Source organism: Panthera tigris, chromosome B1, assembly GCF_018350195.1.
Source record: "Panthera tigris isolate Pti1 chromosome B1, P.tigris_Pti1_mat1.1, whole genome shotgun sequence".
NCBI classification, from domain to species: Eukaryota; Metazoa; Chordata; class Mammalia; order Carnivora; family Felidae; genus Panthera; species Panthera tigris.
The window spans coordinates 40,671,052-40,695,595 of record NC_056663.1 but is presented as its reverse complement, the minus strand read 5'-3'; the positions used below and the strand labels follow the sequence as shown (position 1 = coordinate 40,695,595).

The window sequence follows — 24,544 nt, the reverse complement described above, 5'->3', positions numbered from 1 at the left end:
ATGATAGCTTTCCACCTATGGACCAGCGCTGTCCAATAGATCTATAAAGCGAACCAGATACGTAATTTTACCTTTTCTGCTAACCACGTTTTTGAAAAAGATTAGGTTAATTTTAATATATTTTACTTAACCTGACATATCAGAATATCAATATTAACTGAATATTAATTCACGAATCAATATTAAATTATTGGTATCTAAAATTCCTTTTTAAATACAAGACCTTCAAAATCTGGTGGGAACTTATACTTACCTCACATCTCAGTTCAGACCAGGTACATTTCAAGTGCTCACTGGCTGCATTTAGCTGATGGCTGCCATATAAGACTGTGCAACTATAAGCATTTCTCATTTCATGTGGCTGAATACATAAAACTCAATATTCTTTGAAACTCTCTTCTGTGCAGGGAGCACTGCAATGAGGCAACAAAAAACATGAGGCATGGTCTTTTTTTTTAATGTTTATTTTTGAGACAGAGACCGACAGAGAATAAGCATGGGAAGGACAGAGAGAGGGAGGCACAGAATCCGAAGCAGGCTCCAGGCTCTGAGCTGTCAGCACAGAGCCTGATCCGGGGCTCCAACCGATAGACCAGGAGATCATGACCTGAACCAAAGTTGAATGCTCAACCGACTGAGCCTCTCAGGCGCCCCATGGCATGGTCTTCTTTGTCAAGGAGCTTCCAGACCAGTTGATATATCAGACATCCAAAAATTAAATTGAGTTTTAAGTGGTAGTAATTAAGGCAATAGTAAAGATAACCAGGCAGTATATAATTGGCAAACAAGATGGCTGATGAATTATCCTTAGGAATTGTAGGGAGCAATACTTCAGGCTCTTAAAGAAGAGGAAGACATGAGTCTACTCGTGAAAGATAGGTAGGTGTTTTGGTTGAGTGGAACTGACCATAGCTTCTTTTATTTTTAGGGTTGAAAATTGGCAGTCCTGAGGCTTTCAGACTGAAAAAGACTTCTCTCTCTCACTGACAGTCTCCATCATGATTCATAGCCTTTTCTTGATCAACTCCTCTGGAGATATTTTCCTGGAAAAACATTGGAAAAGTGTGGTCAGCCGTTCTGTCTGTGATTACTTTTTTGAGGCACAAGAGAGAGCTACCGAGGCAGAAAATGTACCTCCAGTTATTCCGACTCCTCACCACTATCTCTTAAGTGTTTACCGTCACAAGATCTTTTTTGTGGCTGTGATCCAGACAGAGGTCCCACCGCTGTTTGTCATTGAGTTCCTTCACCGAGTAGTGGACACGTTTCAGGTGCGTGAATGTGAGAAGGCTCATGCATGTAAATTATAAAGTGTCTGTATAGTTCTGTTTCCATTGTATTCAGCTTCAATTAAGGAACTTTTTAAAAAATCAAAACTGACTTTGCTCACTTCCTCTCCCATCTGATAAGATCCTTGTTTCTGTTTATGGAACTGGCTGCACCTGAAATGGTACATTGAATACTTCTGAACCTGTTGCATGAGGAAGCCACTCTACTTGGTATGATTATATACAGTCATTTTAGTTCTGGAGATTGGAATCGCCCCACTTTTTATTCATAAATCAGAGGAATTTAGTTTGGGGTTTTTTTTTTTTCTTTTTTTTAGTGGACTTGATGCTAGCCATTGTTAAGTACATTGCTATGAGTTGCATCAAAAAGTAATGAGTGTGTAAAGACACGTATATTTTCAAGTGTTAGAAAAAACTAAGTAATGCTTGTTTCACTCTCTTTGGCAAGAGTAATTTGTGAAGCCAAACTTCATCTTGGGTTTGGAGTGCTTATCCAAAGCGTCTGAGTACTAGTGATGAGCTTTCATTGCAAACTAAGATTGGAAAATCTTCTGTTCCTGTAAGAATTTAAGTGACACATTTTACAAGACACGGTTTTCACTTTGAGTTTTTCTTTCAGGAGTAGATTTGAAGATCTTGGGGAGCAGGGTACAGGGGAAGTGAAAGTAAGCTATATCAAGATGTCAGCACTATTATTAGCTCAGGATTTTAGGCTTCCCAGGCCCTGGATTCAAATATGGGATCCTCCCTCTAAAAGAATTGCTCAAATTCTACCTCTTATGGTCACTTGCCTTTTATTTTATTTTATTTTATTTTATTTTATTTTATTTTATTTTATTTTATTTTATTTTATTTTATTTTTGTAATGTTTATTTATTTTTAAGAGAGAGACAGAGCACGAGTGGGGGAGGGGCAGAGAGAGAGAGAGGGAGACGCAGAATCTGAAGCAGGCTCCAGGCTCTGAGCTGTCAGCACAGCCAACGTGGGGCTCACACTCACAAACCATGAGATCATGACCTGAGCTGAAGTCGGACACTTCACTGACTGAACTACTCAGGCTCCCCGGTCATTTGCCTCTTATTATTGTCGTCATACAATAAGTGAGAAGCAAGGGCCCTTTGGTTTAATTTCTGTGTCATGTGTGGTCTGGAATTGGTCATATGAATACAGAAATTGTGGAATAAGAGAAGAAGAAGAGAATGATGACTCAGATATTATGGTGAAATTAAAAAATAAGTCAAAGAGTCCTTTCATTTCCAGTCATATCTGTATCACATGTCTGGAAAATGAAAATATATTTTATAATTTTTTTCCCACAAATACTTTCTGGTAGTACTATTCTGGGTTTCCAGTTCTCATGTGGCATACCAGTTCTTTCCCACGGTGAAAACCTGAGAATTATAAACCCCAGTATGTGGAGTAACTAAAAGTAGAAGAACCCAGTAGTTATGACCTTAAACTACTCTAATTGAGCCTTATTATGATTTCCACATATGATATTTTACCCCATTCTAAGATTAACAGTCCCATTGGTGAAACCCAGCATTTGCTTCATCCCTCCATAGCAATATTTTGTAATCTGTTACGAGACAGGAAGTGAGAAAAGTTGTTTAATCTCGTTGAAAACACAGAGGACTTTGGGATAACAGTAAAGTTCCTAGTTTGGAAGTCTGGGACTTCAGAGCTTGTCATTTTTGAAGGATTTGTTAAAAGTAAATGGACATACCCTGATTTTAATGTCTTTTCTCTCTGGCTGCATTATTTGTTTAGTACTAGAATATGATGGAAGAGTTCCAGCGCTAGAATTGCACATAATTTTGCTATAGCAATTTGTCACACTTACAAGTCTTCTTTCCAACTGCTTAGTTCACGTTATGTCTGATTGATAAAATCTGGTGAGGTGTTTTATTTATTTTTCAAAATAAAAACACTCTTGGGAGGAAATGTGTTACCTCCCCCCCTTCTTTTTAAACATTTTTTTTTTAACGTTTATTTTTGAGACAGAGAGACAGAGCATGAACAGGGGAGGGTCAGAGAGAGGGAGACACAGAATCTGAAACAGGCTCCAGGCTGTGAGCTGTCAGCACAGAGCCCGATGCAGGGCTTGAACTCACAGACCGCAAAATCATGACCTGAGCCGAGGTCAGCTGGTTAACCGACTGAGCCACCCAGGTGTCCCCTCCCCCCCTTCTTAAATCCTCATTTTTAAAGAAGTCTTGTTTTAGAAACACATTCCTGACTCTTAAGTGTTCTTAGATATTTCAATGTCTCTGACAATTGTTATTATCTGATGTAATTTTAATTTAGATCACGTGTACAGTCCAGTTTTGGATGTCATGATTTTAGGAGCATGTTGGAAAACTAGAGCATATCCAAAGAAATAGCAAGATGGTGAAATGATCTAGAAACCATACCATAGCGTGAATAGTGGAAGGATCAAACAGGGTTTGGCTGGGAGAAAAAAAAAAAAATGAAGTGAAAGTTAGCTGTCTTCAAATAGCTGTGGGGCTGTTATGTAAATTTGTTCTGTAAGGCAGATCTAGAAAGCAAATTTCTGTTTAGCAAAAGAAAGAACTTTTGAATAATCAGAGCTTTCCATGAATAGAATGGGCTTTCTCAAAAGGCAAATGGATGAATTCAAGAAGGATTGTATGACCATCTCAGAGGTCCTGTAAAAGATGCGACCGACGTTCCTAGAAGGGCCTCTAGAAGGGCCTCGCTAAATGACTACTAGCATTTCTTTTTCGTCATCATGCATCACGTTTTACAAAGTGTTTTATAATTTACAAAGCATTTCCACATGTATTATCATTTAATCAATCATGCTTAGTTCTTATAACCTCCTTGTGTGTCCAGTGGTATTATCCTGATTATACTAGTAAAGAAATCAAGACCTGTATCAGTTAGCATGACTTACTCTGGTAAGTGACAATAAGGTTACCACCCAGGTCTTCTGATTTGGAATCCAGTGCTTTTTCCACAACCCAGATAATTTAGTATCTAAGTTTAGCCTGTGTTAGTAAAAAGACAAAGCCTTCTTAGATTCATCCTAACATCTTAGAGACTTTCTGGTGTGCTAGTTCATCTCCCTCATTTCATTTTATTTCCTTCTCATTCTTATTTGCTGTATCAGTGTTAAGAGATAGCACAACAGAAAGCATTAAGAAGATTTTTAGGTCCAATCTGGGTCATATCAAGTATTATTATTTTGCATAGTTCTTTCAAATTCTTGTTCCTAAGCACATGTAATAGTTTAGGTTCAGTTTTGTATTCGTCATGTTTTGTCTAGTTGAAGAAACTAACCCCAAAAGGTTAAATGACTTTCTCTTAATTTATAAAAGAAGTTAGTGATGATACTAGTACTATAAGCCAGTCCACTGTTCTATCTACCAAACCGGGTTGCTTAAGAGAACTAAGGTTATGCTTCATTCCTTCATTGCAGAAGAATATTCCAGAAACACTGAGTAAACACATGGACAGGACTAGGTCCTTATTTTTTAGGAAGATTCTTTTTGTTACAATCTCTGAATGCTATATATTCTACATATTGTATTTTCATCAGGATTATTTTGGAGTCTGTTCAGAGCCAGTGATCAAAGACAATGTGGTTGTGGTTTATGAGGTACTGGAAGAGATGCTTGACAATGGGTTTCCATTGGCTACCGAGTCAAACATCCTCAAAGAACTGATAAAGCCTCCCACTATCCTTCGAACGGTTGTCAACACCATAACAGGTATGGAGAAAGAGGAAACCAAGCTGCTGCCATCCTGGGTGTGGCTTTCTCTGGTGTGGTGCACTGTTTTGAGTGCTTGTCTTTGGGCTCTCAGATGTCCAGGTGCTTTAATTTTGTTCGTTATAGTCTTTGATTATGACCTGAAATATGTTTTTGTTATGTAGAAAATGTCTTGATTTCAGTGACAATAAAGTATGCTTCTTTAAAAAGCATTTCTTTCTGATTACAGAAGAAGCACATGATTATTAAAGAAATGTCAGAGATACAGAAAAGCACAAAGACCTTGAAAATAACTTAATCACACCATAATTTTGACATATTTTCTGTTTCTTCTAGACAGATGAATAACGAATAGATGCATAGATTTTTTAAAAACAACTCTTGTCTATTTTTTAAAACTTTCATCAATATTTTGTGAACATTATCCCATTATGATACATTTTCTTTTACATAATTTTTAGTGACTTTATAATTTTCTACCATATGAAATAGACCCTAAGTGATTTGTTCAATCCATATTTATGATGGTTCTGATTTTTTGTTCTTTTAAATAACGGGAATTAACTCTCTTATACCTAAATCTTTGTGTACATCTTCTTTGATTTATTTTCAGTAATAGAAATGGAAGTGCTAAATCAAAGGGCATGCACATTTTAAGGACTTTAATGCATTGTGCCAAATTGTCTTCTAGAAAATTTATAGTTTCAGTAGCTGTTTCTGTGCATCCTAGCCAATCCTATTATTAATTTTTTCAAAACTTTGGCATTTAATAGTTTAGTCATGTCTTATTTACACACTCATTTTTTTTAAGTTTATTTATATATTTTGAGAGAGGGAGAGAAAGAGAATCCCAAGCAGTCTCCACACTGTCAACACAGAACCCTGTATGGAGCTTGAACTTGTAAACCATGAGATCATGACCTGAGCCGAAACCAAGAGTCAGACCCTTAACTGACTGAGCCACCCAGGCACCCTACACACTCATTTTTTATTACTAAGGAAGTTAAAACCCATTCGAGTATTTATTGACTGTTTTTCTTCTATAGTGAATTATCTACTTGTGTCCTTTGCCCAGCTTTTCTTTTATTGAAATGTTTTTTTATACTAACATAAATTTTTTTAATGTTTATTCATTTTTGAGAAAGAGACAGAGCATGAGTAGGGGAGGGGCAGAGAGAGAGAGGGAGACACAGAATCTGAAGCAGGCTCCAGACTCCAAACTGGCAGCACAGAGCCCAATGTAGGGCTCGAACTCATGAACTGCGAGAGGATGACCCTGAGCCGAAGTCAGACGCTCAACCAACTGAGCCACCCAGGCACCCCTCATACTAGTTTAAGAGAAGTCCTTTCATTTAAGCACATTAAACCATCATGTATATTTCCAGTATACATGATCATTTGTAGTTCTGTATATTTTTTGAATCCTATGTCACAGATATTTTCTCACAATCTGCCTTTTAACATTGTCTATGGTGTTTTTGTTTAGCTACATTTAAAATTTTCTGACTTAGTCATATTAGTCATTCTGCTTCATTCAGGTTTTACATTGTGGGTCTTGCTTCATATATAAACAAGGGTTTGCATGACATTTGACAAACTGATTGAAAAAAATATATATATATTTTATGTTTTTATTTTTTGAGAGAGAAAGAGAGCATGGGTGCATGTGCCTGCATGCAAGCTGGGGAGGGGCAGAGGGAGAGAATCTCAAGCAGGCTCCACGCTCAACGCTGAGCCAGGATGTAGACATGGAGCCCGATCTCACAACTGTGAGATTGTGACCTGATCTGAAATCAAGAGCTGGTTGCTTAACTGACTGAGTCACCCAGGCGCTCCCCACCCTGAAAAAAAAATACTTTTTTTAAGTATAAATATGCAAGAATACCGGGACAATTTTGAAAAAGTACTGCAAAGGTGGATTTTCCTTGTCAACAAATATCAAGCTATATTAAGTTCATATAGGACAGGAGACAGAAACTCATACATAGATAGATCAGCTATTAAAGGGCAAGACAGTTTTGAAAATAAATATTTTTTAAAAAGAGTAAGAGAGGGGCACCTGGTTGGCTCAGTCAGTTAGCATCTGACTCTTAGTTTTGGCTCAGGTTATGATCTCCTGGTTCATGGGTTCAAGCCCAGTGTAGCGCTCCTGCTGATGGTGTGGGCCTACTTTGGATTTTCTCTCCCTTCTCTCTCTTGCCCCTTCCCAGCTTGTGCAGTCACTGCACTTACACACTCACTCTCTCCCTCTGTCTCTCAAAAGAAAAGCAAGAGAGAAAATGTGTTCTATCAAATACAAGACATAAAGTTTTGATAATTTTAAAAACATAGGTATTGGCCCAGTAATAGACAGATAGGTGACTAAGATAAGGTAGAATGGTCAGAAACAGACCCTTTCTTTTGTAGGAATTTGGTATAGATAGATGTCATATATATCAAATCAATGAATCAGGGGCCAATTGTTAAATAAACTATATTAGGACAGTCGGCTTTGATATAGAACAAAATGAAGTCCTTCCCTACTCATTCTGTACAGTAAATTCCAGCAAAGAGTTAAACACAAACCTTATAATTGTTAGAAGAAAACATAGGGGAATGTCTTTTTGATCTCAGAGAAGGGAAGGTGTTTTTTAAAAAGTGTATTTTCTTCTGGTTCTTTTATGGTTTTACTTTTGGATTTAGTTCTTTAGTCTATTATCTTGGTATACAATATGAAGTAAGGCTCTGTTTATTTCTCCAAAATTTCTACCAGTTTTCCTAGCACCATAACTTATCCTTTTCCCCTGTTTTAAAATGATATTTTTATCTTGTACTAAGTCATTATGGATTCTTGGTCTGTTTTTAGGCTTTCCTGCCTTATCATACTGCTTTAATTATTATTACTTTTCTTTTTTATGTTTATTTTGAAAGAGAGACAGAGCATGAGCAGGGGAGGGGCGGAAAGAGAGGGAGATACAGAATCCAAAGCAGCTCCAGGCTCTGAGCTGTCAGCACAGAGCCCGACACGGGACTCATCTCATGAACGGTGGACCTGAGCTGAAGTCAGCTGCTTAACTGACTGAGCCACCTAGGCGCCCTATACTGCTTTAATTATTATAGCCTAATGACATGTTTTAACATATGGTGCCTCTTTTTAAGAAAACACATTTGTTGGGTTTTTCAATATTCTGGATTCATTTAACTCTTAAACTCTTTGTTAGTGCCTGGATCATTTATAAATACTATGGAGTCATTTTTCTGAACTTCTCTTAAATCTAGAAAAAGATACCTGAGCTGAAAGTACCTTTTGAAAAGCTGAAATGTTGTGTAAATATGCTGAATATATGCGTGTGTTTAATGTTTCTTTCTTTAGATTAAAAGGTCCAGGTTACAAAAGAAGGAAATAGATTTTTAATTAGTTATAATATTTCAGAATTTCAGTATAGAACTTTTGAATTAAAAAAATATTTTTGATGCTTGTGGGAGGAAAAAACAAGGAATTGATTTGCAACTCTTAGGGAAAGATCTAATTTGTATTATTTTCCTAACATTCAGTGTACATTAGTTGTAGTAAAATGTGCACATTTTAATACCTAGCATAAATGTACCTAAGAACACCTAGCATAAATGTACCTAAGAACGTACCTTAAACTAGACTACTGTTTTTACCCATGAAAATTTTATATTTATGTAGATTACCATCCCTACTGAAAGCCAATACATTATTTAAGCTACAAGCTATTGTGAAATTTGAGAGACCAACTTCAGGTTTCTTTCAAAACCAAAATATGATATCTGTTTCTCAAGTAACTTTTTTAACCTTTATTCTGGTCGAGGAAGCAGACCAGATGGCAACAACTTTTTAAAATAGACTAGGTTACCCATATATAAGTTGGGAAACTCTTATCTTTTTTTTTTTTTTTTTTAATTCTTCAATTGAGTGCATGAAGAGTGGGAGCATAGAAACTCCTAGGGAAGTGTTCTATGATTATTAGATAACTGGTTACATCTAACCACAATGGAATTAAATTACAGTAATATTCATTATCTTAGGAAGCACCAATGTGGGTGACCAGCTTCCTACTGGGCAGCTGTCAGTGGTGCCCTGGCGACGGACTGGGGTGAAATACACTAACAACGAGGCCTATTTTGATGTGATCGAAGAGATTGATGCCATCATTGATAAATCAGGTAGGTGTTTTTAATCTGTTTTCAGAACTGGAAAGTGTAAAGATGGGGTGCCTGGGTAGCTCAGTCAGTTAAGTGTCTGACTTCAGCTCAGGTCATGATCTCATGCTTTGTGAGTTCGAGCCCTATGTCAGGCTCTGTGCCGACAGCTCAGAGCCTGGAGCCTGCTTGATTCTGTGTCTCCCTTTCTCTCTGCCCCTACCCCGCTTGCTCGCTCTTTCTCTCTCTCTGTCTCTCAAAAATAAACGTTAAAAAAATGTTTTGAAAGTGGAAATAGTCGCCTTCATATAATGCTTGCTAGTATCAGAATTATCCCCCATTCAAGATCATTCATTTTAACTTAGCACCTACTTTGTGTCAGGCACTGTGCTGGGTACTAGGAATAGACTTAAATATTATAATGCAGATGACACAATCATATATATAGAAACCCCTAAATACTCGACAAAAACTCTTAGAACTAGTAAACAAATTCTATAAAGTTGCAGGGTACATAATCAACATATAAAACATTTCTAAATATAATGAACTATTCTAAAAAAAAATTAAGAAAACAGTCCCGTTTACAATAGCAACAAAAAGAACAAAATAGGTAGGAATAAACTTAACCAAACTTGTACTCTGAAAATTATAAAACATTGATGAAGAAAATTAAAGAAGACACAAATAAGTGGAAAGACATCCTGTGTTCATGGATTGGTAGAATTAATATTATTAAAATGTTCATACTACTCAAAGTGATCTACAGATTCAGTTAATCACTGTCAAAATCTCAATAGCATTCTTTACAGAAATAGAAAAACAGTCATAAAATTCATATGGAACCACAAAAGATTCCAAATAGCCAAAGCAATCTTGAGCAAGAAGAACAAAGCTGGAGACTTCATACTTCATGATTTCAAAATATATTACAAAACTGTGTAATTGAAATAGTATTATACTGACATAAAAGTAGACACATAGACCAGTGAAACAGAATAGAGTGCTCAGAAATAAATGGGGCGTCTGGGTGGCTCAGTTGGTTAAGCGTCCACTCTTGATTTTGGCTCAGGTCATGATTTCATGGTTCATAAGATTGAGCCCGCATCAGGCTCCACACTGAGCATGGAGCCTGGGATGCTCTCTCTCCCTCTCTCTGTCTGCCCATCCCCCACTCGTGCTCTCTCTCAAAATAAATAAACATTCAAAAAATATCTTTTAGGGGCTCCTGTTGGCTCAGTTGGTTGAACGCCCAACTTCAGCTCAGGTCATGATCTCACAGTTCATGAGGTTGAGCCCTGCGTTGTGCTCTGTGCTGACAGCTCAGAGCCTGGAGCCTGCTTCGGATTCTGTGTGTGTCTCTCTCTCTGCCCCTCCCGCATTCATGCTCTATCTCTCTCAAAATATACATAAACATTAAAAAAATATTTTTTTAATTAAAAAAACAGAAAGAATTGGTTAGTCCTTGTGAGGGGCAGTCTTTAAAAAATATCTTCTAAAAAACTGATTTTTAAACATTTACAGTCAACTGATCTTCAACAGGAGAGCCAAGATTGTACCATGGGGAAAGGATAGTCTCTTCATTAAATGACGCAGGGAAAACTGAATATCCATATGTGGAAGAATAAAATTGGACCCTTACCTCACACCAAAAAAAAAAAAAAAAAAAAAAAAATCAACTCAAAATGGATTAAAGACTTAAATGTGAGATGTGAAATCATAAAACTACTAGAAGAAAACATAGGGAAAAAACTTCTTTTTTGGGGGGTGGGGTAGGGGAAAACTTCTTGACACTTGTATGGGCAATGATTTTTTTTGGATTTGACACCAAACGCAAAGGCAACAAAAAGCAAAAATAGACAAAAACTAAAAAGTTTCTGCACAACAAAAACAGTCAACAGAGTGAAAAAACAACCTGTTAGAGAAAATATTTGGAAACCATATATCAGATTAGGGGTTAGAACCAAAATATACAAAGAACACACAAAACTCAATAGCAAAAAAAAAACAGATAACTTGATTAAAAAGTGGGCAAAGGATCTGACTAGACATTTATCAAACAAAGACATACAGATGGCCAATAGATGTATAAAAAGGTGCTCAACGTCACTAATTATTAGGGAAATCAAAACTACAATGAGATATCACCTCACAGTAGTTATAATGGCTAGTATCAAAATGGCAGACAATAAGTGTTAGTAGTGTTGTGGGGAAAAGAAAACCCTAGTACACTGTTGGTGGGAATGTATATTGGTACATTCATGGAAAACCATCAAAAAAATAAAAAATAGAACTACTTCGTGATCCAGTTTTCCCACTTCTGGGTGTATCCAAAGGAAATGAAAGAATTAGCTCGAAGAGGTATCTGCACTCCCATGTTCATTGCAGCATTATTCACAATAGCCAACCTAAATGTCTTTTGATGGATGAATGGATAACGAAAATGTGAGATAGACATGCACACAGGCATGTTATTCAGTCACAAGAAAAGAAGGAAATTCTGCCATTTGCAACATGGATAAACCTGGAGGACAGTATGCTAAATGAAATAAGCCAGAGAGAGAAAGACAAACACTGCATAGTCTCACTTATCTGTATAATCTAAAATAGTCAAATTCATGGAAGCAGAGGGTAGAATGGTGTTACTAAGGGCTAGTGGGTGGGGGAAGTGGGGAGATATTTGGTCAAAGGGTACAGAGTTTCAGTTATGCAAGATGAGTAAATTCTGGAAATGTACAGCACAGTGACTATAGTTAATACTGCATTTTATACTTTTTCTCAGCTTTATTGAGGTATTATGGACAAATAAAATTGTAAGATATTTAAAATGTATATTGTAGTGATTTGCTGTATGTATTCATTTCAAAGGATTCCCCCATCTAGTTAAATTAACACATCCATCACCTCATCATAATATGTATTGTATACTTGAAATTTGCTAATTAATATGTTAATTAACTTGTTTGTGGTGATCATTTCGCAATGTATATATATCAAAATATCAAGTTGAGGGGCGCCTGGGTGGCGCAGTCGGTTAAGCGTCTGACTTCGGCCAGGTCACGATCTCGCAGTCCGTGAGTTCGAGCCCCGCGTCAGGCTCTGGGCTGATGGCTCGGAGCCTGGAGCCTGTTTCCGATTCTGTGTCTCCCTCTCTCTCTGCCCCTCCCCCGTTCATGCTCTGTCTCTCCCTGTCCCAAAAATAAATAAAAAACGTTGAAAAAAAAAATTAAAAAAAAAAAAAAATATCAAGTTGTATACCTTGATTATATACAGTTTTTGTTAATTATACCTCAATAAGGCTGAAAATGGCAATTCAAAATAATATGATGCAGACCAATGCTTGTTGGTGTTACAGATCTTATCCTCTTAAATAAAAAAATTGTTCTTTAATGGTGTTCTAGATCTTGTCCTCTTAAGTAAAAAAAGTAGCAAACGAATCTCTTTTAGATTTCCTTTTGAATGTATTTGACTCCCAAATCTGATGGCAGAACTGACATTGTAATCACTAAAATTCAGGGAGCCTTCTTTTCTATCTATTCTGAATTACAGCAATATGTCCTAGAGCTTAGAAATTTGTAGAAAGTTCTTTTCACATTAGTGAACTCATTCATTCAACAAATGCTTATCGAAAACCTGTTGTGTTGTAGCACACTGCTGACTAATGGATATTTGATCATGAACAAGATACAGTGAAGGAATATTCCAGGTCACACAGTCCCCTTCTCATTGAGAATCTTTGCTGATAATAGTGTAATAATAATAATGACAGTGGTGTGTAATGGGAGGTATCGCTACTGTGAGGATGTCATACATGAGAATTATGTGGAGAAAGAAAAGGCTAAGGATTCCTGGAAATGAGCAAGGGAAGAAGAAATGAATTGCAAATGAAAAGACAACAAATACATATTTGAAGATGAGATATAGAAATTCTCAAAAAGGAAAGGAAACCCAGTAATTAAGTTATTGAATAGCGACCTATAATATCCCCTTCCCACACATATAGGAAAACAACAATTCTTTGTTAATAATGAATAAAGATATGTCATTTACAGGGACAATTGGTAGTCTGTCAAAATAGAGGGGGTCTACATCTTTCCCATGACAAGCCTTTGGAGATTCTTGTTATGTAAATGTGGGTGGTGGCCACTGGCTTTTGGTTCAATAATGATTTCAACATTTTTTGACTAATAATTTCTAAATTCTGCAGCAAAGTCTTTTCAAAACCTTAATCCTGAATTGTGTTCAATACACAAAGTTCTGGACCTCTTTATGACCTGACTTTATTGTAGCTATTGTTATTGACAGTGATCGTGATTGTGATGTTATTTTGTTGTTGACAATGATGAGGTTCTACAAACAAAGGAGACAAAAGAGGCCAGAAAGAAAGAAAGTGAGAGTTTATGGCTGCAGAAGCTTATTTAGAGTCTAGTGAGGAAGAGGGAGGTAAAAAGGCAGAATATAAGCGATGTATCCCACCCATCCAGAGCAAAGTGTAAAGAGAGCTGATAGTGTTTATGCTTTATCAGTAGAATGAATGGAAGTTACTAAGACCTTCAGGGATTTGGGAACAAAGTAGGTGCAAACACTTTAAGGTGAGTAAAATATTTTTGGGAAATAAAGTAGTTCAGCATGAATGCATTGAGAGGCATTAAAAAAAAAAGTAATGAGGCTTTAAAACTAAGTAGGCAGCAACTTTTCATATTAGCCCAGAACTGGAAATAACCCAAATGTCCACCAGTAACAGGACACAAATTTCAATATGGTCCCATAAGAGAGTACTGTGTAGTAATGAAAAAGAATGAATAATCCATATATCCAGCACATGAATGAATCTTACATTGTTGAGTAAAAAAGATAGATGCATAAGATTATATACAGTTATATACATTTATATGAAGTTTGAAAACAGGTACAACTTCATCAAAGGTAACAGAAGTCAGAACTAGCATGGGGATGCAAGAGGAGCATGCTGGGATGCTAAGAAGGTTCTGTGTCTAAAGTTATTTACTGTGGAGGAGGAAAAGGCAGTGTTACTGCACAGGGCCCTCGATCCCCAACCTCCCATCATCTCTTCCCCTGTATGCATCTGTCCATATGGCTAACTTTTGACATGTATATTTTTTTAGTTGTTTTTTTTTTAACGTTTATTTATTATTGAGAGACAGACACAGAGCATGAGCAGGGGAGGGGTCAAGAGATGGAGAGACACAGAATCTGAAGCAGGCTCCAGACTCTGAGCTGTCGGGGCTCGAACCACAAAGCGCAAGATCATGACCTGAGCCAAAGGCGGATGCTTAACCAACTGAGCCACTCAGGCGCCCCTTGACACGTATATTTTTACAACCTGTAAATTCTGAATCAGCCTGTCTTGTTTAGACTGTATACATTCTTGTATCTGACATTCTTGTAACTACTGTGTGATCAGTAAGATTCCTAGAAGAAATTCTGCTTTAAAAAAAAAAAAGATTGCCAGGTGGAGAGGGGTGACATATATTCTACATTAATGGGTGGTCAGTCTGTAGGATCTTTAAAACAAGTATATTGTTAACAAATATATTATAACAAAGGTGAATAAAGGCATAACTAAAAACGGGAAAAAAAAGGTTCTGTATCTTGATGTGGGTGGTATTTGCATGGGGTGTATACATATTTAAAAATTACTGAGTCATACATTTAAGATTTTTGCATTTAAGTAGAAGTTTTCCCACAAAAAAAAAAGTACACAACAACTAGGTAGATAGTTAGCATGCCTTGCATGCCATTTTAAGGAGAACCATTGGGAGTGATTGAAGAGGTTTTTTGTTTTGTTTTTTTTTAAGGTTTGTGTATTTATTTATTTTGAGAGAGAGAGAACGAGCAGGGGAGGGGCAGAGAGAGAGAAAGAGAGAATCCCAAGCAGGCTCCACACTGTCAGCACAGAGCCCAATGTGGGGCTCGAACCCACGAACTGTGAGATCATGACCTGAGCTGAAATCAAGAGTCATGATTTCGACTGAGTCACCCAGGTGCCCCGCAATTGAAGAGTTTTAAGTTGGGGAGTGACTTGATTCAGATTTGTAGTTGAAAACTATCAGTCTAGTTGCAGTGTGAAGAGTGGCTTCAACTGAAGGCAGGGAAACCAGGAGGCTGCCAGCTGAAGTCCAGGCACAAAATATAGATTCCATAATGGTGGTCAGGAAGGAAAGGAATGAATGGATGTAAGAGACAGAAGTCAGAAAAGAGAGGAATTGATAATTGATTGGATATGAGCACTGAAGAAATATAATTAGTCAAGGATGCATGTATGTTTCTGACTTAAGCAGCAGGTTAGATGGTACCATCATAAAGAAAATAGGGGACACCTGGGTGGCTCAGTCTGTTGAGTGTCTGACTTCAGCTCAGGTCATGATTTCGCGGTTTGTAAGTTCAAGCCCCATATCGGGTTCTGTGGTGACAGCTCAGAGCCTGGAGCCTGCTTCAGAGTCTGTGTCTCCCTCTCTCTGCCCCTCCCCCACTTGTGCTCTGTCTCTCTCTCTCTCAAAGATAAATAAGCATTAAAAAAAAATTTTTTAAAAAGAAGGAAAATAGGAGAGCAGATGGAGGAATGGAGCTGATGTGCTCACCTTTTGATGTATAGAGTCTGAAGTGCCTCCATGACATGCAGGTAAAGCTGTCTAGTTTGGCAGGAGTGAGACTGTGAACCTGAAAAAAGAGTAGGCTATATTTGGCCATTAATGACAATCAAAGCCTTGGGAAGTAGGTGAAGTAACTCAAGGAGACCATGTTGAGTGAAAGAAAAGAGACGTTCAGAATTGTGAAAACACATCAGCATTCAAAAGATGTGCAAAGAAAGAGAAGCCTACAGAAAGCACAGAGGAAGAGGAGCTAGAAAAACAGAAAACTAGGCGAGGTTAGAAGAAAGGAGTGTTTTACAAAGGAAGAAGTGGTCAAAAATGGCATGTTGCAGACAGGTCCTGTGGGATAAAGACCAAAAGTGCCCACTTGATTGAGCAGCAGAGCTCATTGGGGACCTTAGGGAGAGCAGGTTCTGCTATGACGTTTTCTGAACCATTGGTTATGATGACACCCTTTTTGATTCTGGGGCTAGAATGAAAACTTCTTTAAGCTAATTGTCTCTTTAATCTTTTATCCCCATTGCTTCATCCTAGTGTCTCATACTTGATATGCAGCTGATAAATGTTTGGAAGGATGGATCAATGGATTAGGTAGATGAACTGGATAGATGGACAGAAGGAAAGAAGAAAGGGAGGGAGGGAGAAGAAAAAAGTTGGGAAGGAAAAGAGAAAGTTAAAGAAGGTGGTAGGGAGGAAGTAAGTTCGTTGGGAAGGACGGAGAAGCGTCGAATAGCTTCTTACTTTCTCTTTGTTTTGTTCCTATCTCAGGTTCCACAATTACTGCTGAGATCCAGGGGGTGATTGATGCCTGTGTCAAGCTGACTGGAATGCCAGACCTTACGCTTTCCTTCATGGTAAAATCCTGAACCACAGGTTCACATCTTGGGATGGGAAATTAACTGTTTCTGGAAAGACAGTGGTGAGAATGGAATGGAACAATAAGAAATAAGGACAACTACAAAGTTTATATCAGGCTTGAATTTTCTATAAGTAGCTACAGAATTTCTGTGTGCATGTGTTTAAATAAAAACAACATCTGAATGACTTTCCTGAAAGAAATGTGGGTGTTTAATTCCTACTTCTTGCTTTTCCTTGCCCGGTAACTACAGAATCCCAGGTTGTTGGATGATGTCAGCTTCCATCCTTGTGTCCGTTTCAAGCGCTGGGAATCTGAGCGTATCCTCTCCTTCATTCCTCCTGATGGAAACTTCCGCCTGCTCTCTTACCATGTCAGTGCACAGAAGTAAGCAGCCCTTATAATTAAGAACAGAATCTGTGTATATGTGTATATGTGGAAATAGTATCCGTAGTGATTAAGGACTCAGGTTATGGAGTTACCTGGGTTCAAATTCCAGCTTCTGTACTTAACTAATCGGGTAACCTCAGGTGAGTTGCTTAACCTTTCTGTGTCTGTTTTCTTATCCCCTAAGTGGAAAATGAAAAAAGTACCTTGTTTGAGGATTAAATAAAGCAATCTAAATAGTGCTTAAGAGGAAGTTAGTGCTCATAGTTTGCTGCTGCTATTTTTGTTGATGTTATTATATGCCTAAACAAGAACTTTTTTTCTCAAATTGGAATCTGAGTACACCTGTATTCAATCCCCCTAACCCAAAAGAGCGTTAAATTATACTATGAGAAACTATAAAAGGCAGTCATTTTTGGTCTTGAACATTCTCTTTAATATCTTGTCTAAGGACTTTTATTTTTATTTTTTTATTTTTTTAAATGTTTTATTATTTTTTTGAGAGAGAGCATACAAGCAGGGGAGGGGTGGGACAGAGGATCTGAAGCAGGCTCAGTGCTGACAAGCTGACAGCAGAGAGCCCGATGCGGGGCTTGAACTCAGAAACCATGAGATCATGACCTGTGCTAAAGTTGGATGCTCAACTGACTGAGCCACCCAGGTGCCCCTGTCTTGTCTAAGGACTTTTAGAAGGTGTGTAGTAGAAGATATACACACTGAAAAGAGCTATGACACCTCAGAGCCACCAATACTTTCCTATGTGATTTGGAATAAATAACTTAGGAAAATATCTGCGTGCTTGAGAGCAAAGACTCTGGACTCAGTCTGCCTGCACTTAAATCCCATCTTTAGTACTTATGATACATGCCCTTGGGCAAATTACTTAATCTTAGTGAAGTATAAGGACATCATTATTTATCTAGAAAAACAGGACAATAGCAGTACCTACTTCATACTTATTAAACAAGGTAATGGAACTAAAACACTTAGCATAGTATTGGCACACAGGAGTGTTTAATAGATGTTAAAAACTGTTATTGCTTTGGTATTAATCTGTGATTTCTGTTTCCTGTTCTGTCCTATTGTGACAACCTACCATACCTCATAGGGTTTTTGTGAGGATCAGAGAAAGTCAGGTAAAGACACTCCCGAGATACTATCAAAGGTCCATGAGGTATGCATGTTACTCTCCCAAGTACAGATAATTATTGGTCACATGTTGTAAAGTAAAACACAGAAATATGGTGACTCCTAATTTTGATCTGTAATGCCTTTCTCATAGTAGGCTTAGTATACTCTTTGATTTTTGTTATCTTATTCAGTCATTGGAAGACTTAGTTTATTTACTAGACAGCGTCTTAGCTTTACAGAAAGAAAAAAAAATTAAAGATTACTGTTTTTTTTTCCTGTGTTTATTTTTTAATATAAGGAGTAAAGAAGTAGGTAATAATACTTAAAAGTCCTTAGATAAGATATTAAAGAGAATGTTCAAGACCAAAAATGACTGCCTTTTATGGTTTCTCATAGGATAATTTAACACTCTTTTGGGTTAGGGGGATTGAATACAGGTGTACTCAGATTCCAATTTGAGAAAAAAAGTTCTTGTTTAGACATATAACAACAACAAAAATAGCAGCCGCAAACTTAATGAGCACTAACTTTCTCTTAAGCGCTAGATTGCTTTATTTAATCCTCAATGAGGCAAAAAAAGCACTTAGGATAAAATGAGAAAATGTTGCCATTGTTTCCAGTATAGTAATGAAATTGGTTTTTCATCTCTCCCTTTTCCAGTCTGGTGGCAATTCCAGTGTATGTCAAACATAACATCAGTTTCCGGGATAGTAGTTCACTTGGACGCTTTGAAATAACGGTGGGACCGAAGCAGACTATGGGGAAGACCATAGAGGGAGTGATTGTCACCAGCCAGATGCCCAAAGGGGTCCTGAATATGAGCCTCACTCCATCTCAAGGGACACATACATTTGACCCAGTTACCAAGGTAGGAGGAGAATAAGCAGGAAGTTTTGAATTGCTGATGTTAAATAGAAGTCATTATGCAGGAGCTCTCCAATAGACTTTCCAGCTTGTTGAAAGGGGAGCTTGATCAGAGGGACATCGTTTTTTCCTTGAGATAATTTATGGTGACAAATAGTTTTCTCTATTGAAAGCCAGTTTAGAGGCTGCTTGTAATACTGTGAACAGATACCCTGAGGTTAGAGATCAGCCACCTCAAATGACGGCTTCCACTGTAACTTCTTTCTTTTTCTTTGAAGATGCTGTCTTGGGATGTAGGAAAGATAAATCCCCAAAAGCTACCAAGTTTGAAGGGGACCATGAGTCTTCAGGCTGGAGCTTCCAAACCAGATGAGAACCCCACAATTAACCTGCAATTTAAGATCCAGCAGCTGGCCATTTCTGGTAAGTGATTCTTGGCTTCAGTGGCTTGATGAGAACAGAAGTGGCTTTCTCCACTAGGACGCAGACATCAGAAAGCCTTCTGCTGACTCCCTGTTTACAGAGTTTGGTTTCATTACCTGATAGGTAATCTGGAGTAAAATCTTCCTAGCATTTCTGGGGGAAATCTATAATCCTTACTTTCTGAAGTTGGATTAAGGGACCTGACCAAAAACGTCTAAGATGCAGTTGAGAAGGAAACAGTATAGGTGGACAGGGCGTTCCCCAGCAGGTTTTGAGTCATCCTAGGGTTGTCAGTTTGGGGTTCAAAGGGTTTTAGCATGGGAAGGCTTCTGCATTCTCAGCTGGTCACTGAAAAGAATAATTTCCCCTCCATCCCCCCAGTTTCAGAAGACTTTCGTATTTGCTTTTATGAACATGTGGAACCCAAGTCAGCCCACTGTAGTCTACACCTGTCTTAGGATGATGATGATAGTAATAGTTACCATGTACTGGGCATTTACTATGTGCCAGGCAGTGTTTTAAGCCTTTGTCATCTGTTTTATTATTTAATCCTTAGAACAGCCATGTAAGTAGGATAGATAGGAGATGACTTCAGCTTTATATGAAGTTCCTATTTTTCTTTACCAACAAAACTTATCTAATTTAAGTGATTAGCATTCACTTAAATTAGAAACTCATCATAAATGTTAGAGACCTATACAGTATAAAATATGTTCTGCTTAATGCAGTGAGAATACTTATAGGAAACACTCATTTATTAATGCATTTATTGAGTTATGCTTTATTTCATTATTAATTTCATTAATTCATGTATTCTGTCCAATAGCTGGACAAAAACATAGAGTGGTCTTATTTTTTCCTTATCCTCCTTTCATCTGCATATAACTTTCTGCCCTTCCCACTTTAGAAACAGGTCTTCTAATAGGATAGCTTCTTGTTGGAGCAATTTTTTATTATCAGTGTGTGGGCCAAGAGTGACAAATCTGTGAGCCTCAGAAAAGTGAAATAAATAAGGGAAAATTATTATTATTTTTCTGGTTCACTGTTATAGCTATCTCTATCCCACTGATCTCTGAATTGAAATGAATTTAGACAGATACGCTACATGCTTCTTTTGAATAGTGCTTATGTTTTCCTTCCAGGACTCAAGGTGAATCGTCTGGATATGTATGGGGAAAAGTACAAACCCTTTAAGGGCATAAAATACATGACCAAAGCTGGAAAATTCCAAGTTCGAACCTGAAGGGAGAGTTTTGCAAAAAGAACATTCACTAATGCTTTTTTGTTTCTTACTTGTCTAAAAGTAAAAAGTAATCAGCCTGTCTCCTAGGTCAGTATCCCCTTTTGGACCCACCCACTCCCTTTTTTCCTTAGCCTGCAGTGCCGTGGAGCTAATCAAGGGAGAGAAGGGTTGCCAGGGAGAACCGGACCGAAGTCAAACACAATCAGCATCAACTCAGTTCTGAGAGAAGAGCTGTGTGACAGAGGGTAGAGATACCTAATGCCATATTGAACTATTTTGAACATGGTTACCATAGAAAAGGACTAGCATTTGTTACTTGCTTGGCTTTACTTCTCTAAAGTCAATGAACAACTTCTGTTTGTTGTTTAAGGTGGAGAGAAAGATAAGAAAGAAGGAAAGAAAGCTTGGAATAAAATGAATGCTAGTCAAGGGAAGGCCAGCAAAGGGTCTGACCTTTGAGGGAGAAGAAAGGAAGTGGTAGTAAAGACGTGTGAGCACACGTGCTCAGACGAGAGCCGGGGGTGGGAGGTGGGGAAGAGCAGTCAAGCCCCACCGGGAGGACGGTTGGAAAGAATAGAGTTGAGTTGGTTTCTTTCTGATCCCTCTACTTTGATATAAATATAAAAAAATTACTAGTACTTCTAGAAGTGAACTGGAAACTTCTTAAATTCGGGTCCGCTAATGACATGGAAGACTCCATTAGAATCAGATTTTCCTTTGAAGACTGCCACTATCTGACCAGTTTTCAGATACTAACGACTGTTAGCCTTTAGCACCTGGCCTGTCGTCTGCAGTGAGAAAGTGACCTGCCCTCTTCCTGGTGGCGGTTGCCTGAAATGCCCCTTTCCCTAACCCAGAAGAATTCTCATATCACAGAATTCACCAGCCTTTTTCCTGTTCCACAAGGACAGTTTCAGAAAAGCCAATCCCATAATCCTCAGGGCAGCCAGATTCTGTGTGTCACAGTATTGAAGTGTAGGTGGCCAACTCATTCCTCGTGAAGTACATCACAGCTGTAACCCAGTGGTGACTCCCTATTTACTCTTGTCAGTGCTAGACTGGTGCTGGAGTCTAAGCCTTGCTGTCTGAAACTTTTCCAGCAGTAACCCTAAGTAAAAAAAGAAAGCTTACCGTCAAGGGGTATGGTTCATCCTGGAAGCTGCTCAGTAAAGTTGATTTCCCTGGAGTCTTCTGCACTGGACTGTAATAGATTTATCAACAGTATATATACCTACCTAACCATCTTTGTTTCAAGGCAGAAAGAAATTCCCTAAACCTTTGAATAAAACTGATGTTGAAGGAAGATGGGCCATGCTGATCATGTGTAACCCAGTTTAAGGAACATGGCAACTGAGGGAGTACCTCAGACTTTCCCAGTGGGTAATTTTTACTCTAGTTCGATATATATATTAACCACTTAAATATTTATATAAAAGACAGGTTTTTAAATTCTTACTGCTATAGCTTAAGGAGTGATACTGTGCTCTGCTTCATGCGTGGGGAAAAATGAAGACCTATACTCTTCAAACCATATAATTTTTCTCTAAAGTCCTGTTTCTAAATATTTAAGTAATTTTGTTTTGCTAGTTTTATCTCCCTACTTCCTGGACTTGTTTTTGCTGCAGAGTAATGTTGCTTTGTGGTTTTCCTCTGGGATAAATCATGTTGTATGCAAACAGATGTGTTCATAGTCCATCACTCCAGAATTTTCCTGAACTACTATGTCCTATATACACCCCTGGCAAGGTAGGGGAAACATCTCTGCCTCTGTGATCCCAGAATACTTGGAATTACTTCTCCTGAGGGCTCTGAAGGATTTTAAGGTTTCCTAGGTCATAGGAAACAACCAGTCTTGGTTCCTGGATATTTTTAGCTTTATAAATCCAGCTGCTAAATTTCCTCGTGGACAGCTCACCCTAATTTCAAGGGAAGAACTTGAGGAGAAGTAGAGTATGTAGGGTATGGGACCTGCGGGCCTTGGCATATGAAGTAACATGTCACCTGTGTAGCAGACCTCTGGAGCCCAGTGGAGAACATTACTGCTACCATCCAGCAGTGTGTTAACATTAACTAGTGCAGGGTGTTGTGATCGAGCTGTTCAATTCCAAAATATGTGTCTTATGTGGAAGTATCTCCTATGCTTAAGTCTTAATAAAGTTCAGTTTTACCAGTCCTCTATGTCCTAAGTGTTTTGTTATCAGGACTAACAGTGGTGCTATGCCTGGTAGGCCTCAGTAGAAGCACTAAGAAATAAATCAATTTAGGGAGGATCTTATGATTTTTGTCTCTTCAACCAGCAGGCCTAAAGCCATATGTTATAGTGTGATTTTCTAGTTACCTCTGGAAATAGGAGATGTTGATATAATGTCATTTTTAAGGTTGTAAAAGCAAAGGTTGAGATCATGTTTTCCCCAGTGTGGAAAAGACAAAACCATTCAAGCTGCTGATGGCTATTCTAGTGCTTTCTCTGCTCTCTTGACCTTATGTTGGTCAGTTCAGGCATGAAACAGGGCTTCAAGGTCCTAAGCATCTTTTTTTTTTTTTTTTTTTACATTTTAGAGAGTGAGTTCGGGAGAGTGGTAGAGGGGGGAGAGAATCTTAAGCAGGCTCCACACTGAAAGCAGAGCCTGATGTAGGGCTCAGTCTCACCACAGTAGGGGAACTCATGACCTGAGCTGAAATCAAGAGTCAGATGCTCACCTGGCCAGCCATCTAGGCACCCCAGGTCCTAGACATCTTAATTGTGATAGGGATTTCTTGGAAGATAAGTCATTGGCAGTCTTTGTAAAGTATGGATACTGGTTGTTATCCCATATCTGTACTGATACCCTTTTGTAAATCCCTCCTGGCCATGAAGAGGACTTATTTCTGTTCGCAAACCACAGTGGTTGGTGTTTATTAATACTCCATCCCATCTGTCTTAGTCGTTGATATGTCTTTTGCCCTTGGTCTGGCAGTCCTGTTTGCACCATGGTGAATTTTGTAAAACTTGTACTTTCCTCTGTGGCCAGTAGGTGGCGACGCCATGCCAGGATGGGATTAATTTTTTTAATTGTTAGAATTTTAAAAGGGGAATTGAATTTGAAACTCTTAAACCTCCCCCCAAGATACCAAGTACTGGATTGTGTGAGTTTTTGGCTTTTGAAGTTAGACGTGGAACCAGAAGTTTACGACACTCTGCGATCACCAGACTTTAGATCTGGGCTCTAGAAGGGTGGCTATTTCTGTCATCTGAGTTTCTCTAAGTTGCTGCCCACTTAAATGTATTGCACAGCTATCTGATAATCTTTGTTCTTAATTTTGTTCTTCAGGTCTGTTAGCATCTATTTGCTTTATTAGCCAGCTGGGGATAAGGAACTATTTAATTTCCCCTTATATGTTGTTCCATGGCCTAAGAAGTTCCAGACATTTTACCCTGAATTTCCTAACCTACGCTGGGAAATGATGTGTTGTTGTTCTTTGAATGTATTTTAGTATAATTCAAAGGGGTCTCTTTGCAGGGCTGGTACTCTGCCCTGTAGCTCAGTCAGTGGCCCCTTGTGAGCAATTGTCTTCATCCAAGTTGGCCGTTGCTAGGACTTCATCCAAAGGAATGTTGGGGCCTTTAACTTGGCCCACCCCATCAAGGCCTTACTGCTTCAGTTCATATTTCATTCACCCTCTGCAAAAAAGCTTGTCATGCAAAGGGGAGGGCCTGAAACCACCTGGATTCCTGGCAGAGATGTGGGAGCTGGGAGTCTCCTATTGCTGTCCTCAAGCAGTGTTTCTCTAAAATGGCTGAGGTACACTTTGATCTAAAACAAAACCTGCCCCTTGTACAGGGAAGTAGCGGGCAGTCTAAAGTTGAGAAATCTGTG

At 38.3% G+C, this 24,544-nt stretch overlaps 1 protein-coding gene across 2 annotated transcripts in view; it reads left to right on the top strand.

The window, feature by feature from the left end:
• Positions 1-24,544, top strand: part of AP3M2 (adaptor related protein complex 3 subunit mu 2) — a 34,994-nt gene that overhangs the window by 965 nt on the left and 9,485 nt on the right. Inside the window, exons 2-9 of one of the 2 annotated variants that reach the window (XM_042983377.1) lie at positions 929-1,271; positions 4,852-5,023; positions 9,056-9,193; positions 16,552-16,637; positions 16,893-17,026; positions 18,818-19,025; positions 19,300-19,444; positions 20,587-22,860. In XM_042983377.1, the coding sequence (XP_042839311.1) occupies positions 999-1,271; positions 4,852-5,023; positions 9,056-9,193; positions 16,552-16,637; positions 16,893-17,026; positions 18,818-19,025; positions 19,300-19,444; positions 20,587-20,687 (1,257 nt within the window). In that variant the 5' untranslated portion in view covers positions 929-998 and the 3' untranslated portion in view covers positions 20,688-22,860. Of the gene's footprint in view, positions 1-928; positions 1,272-4,851; positions 5,024-9,055; positions 9,194-16,551; positions 16,638-16,892; positions 17,027-18,817; positions 19,026-19,299; positions 19,445-20,586; positions 22,861-24,544 lie in introns of those variants that run through there. The other variant, XR_006216635.1, reaches the window with a different exon arrangement.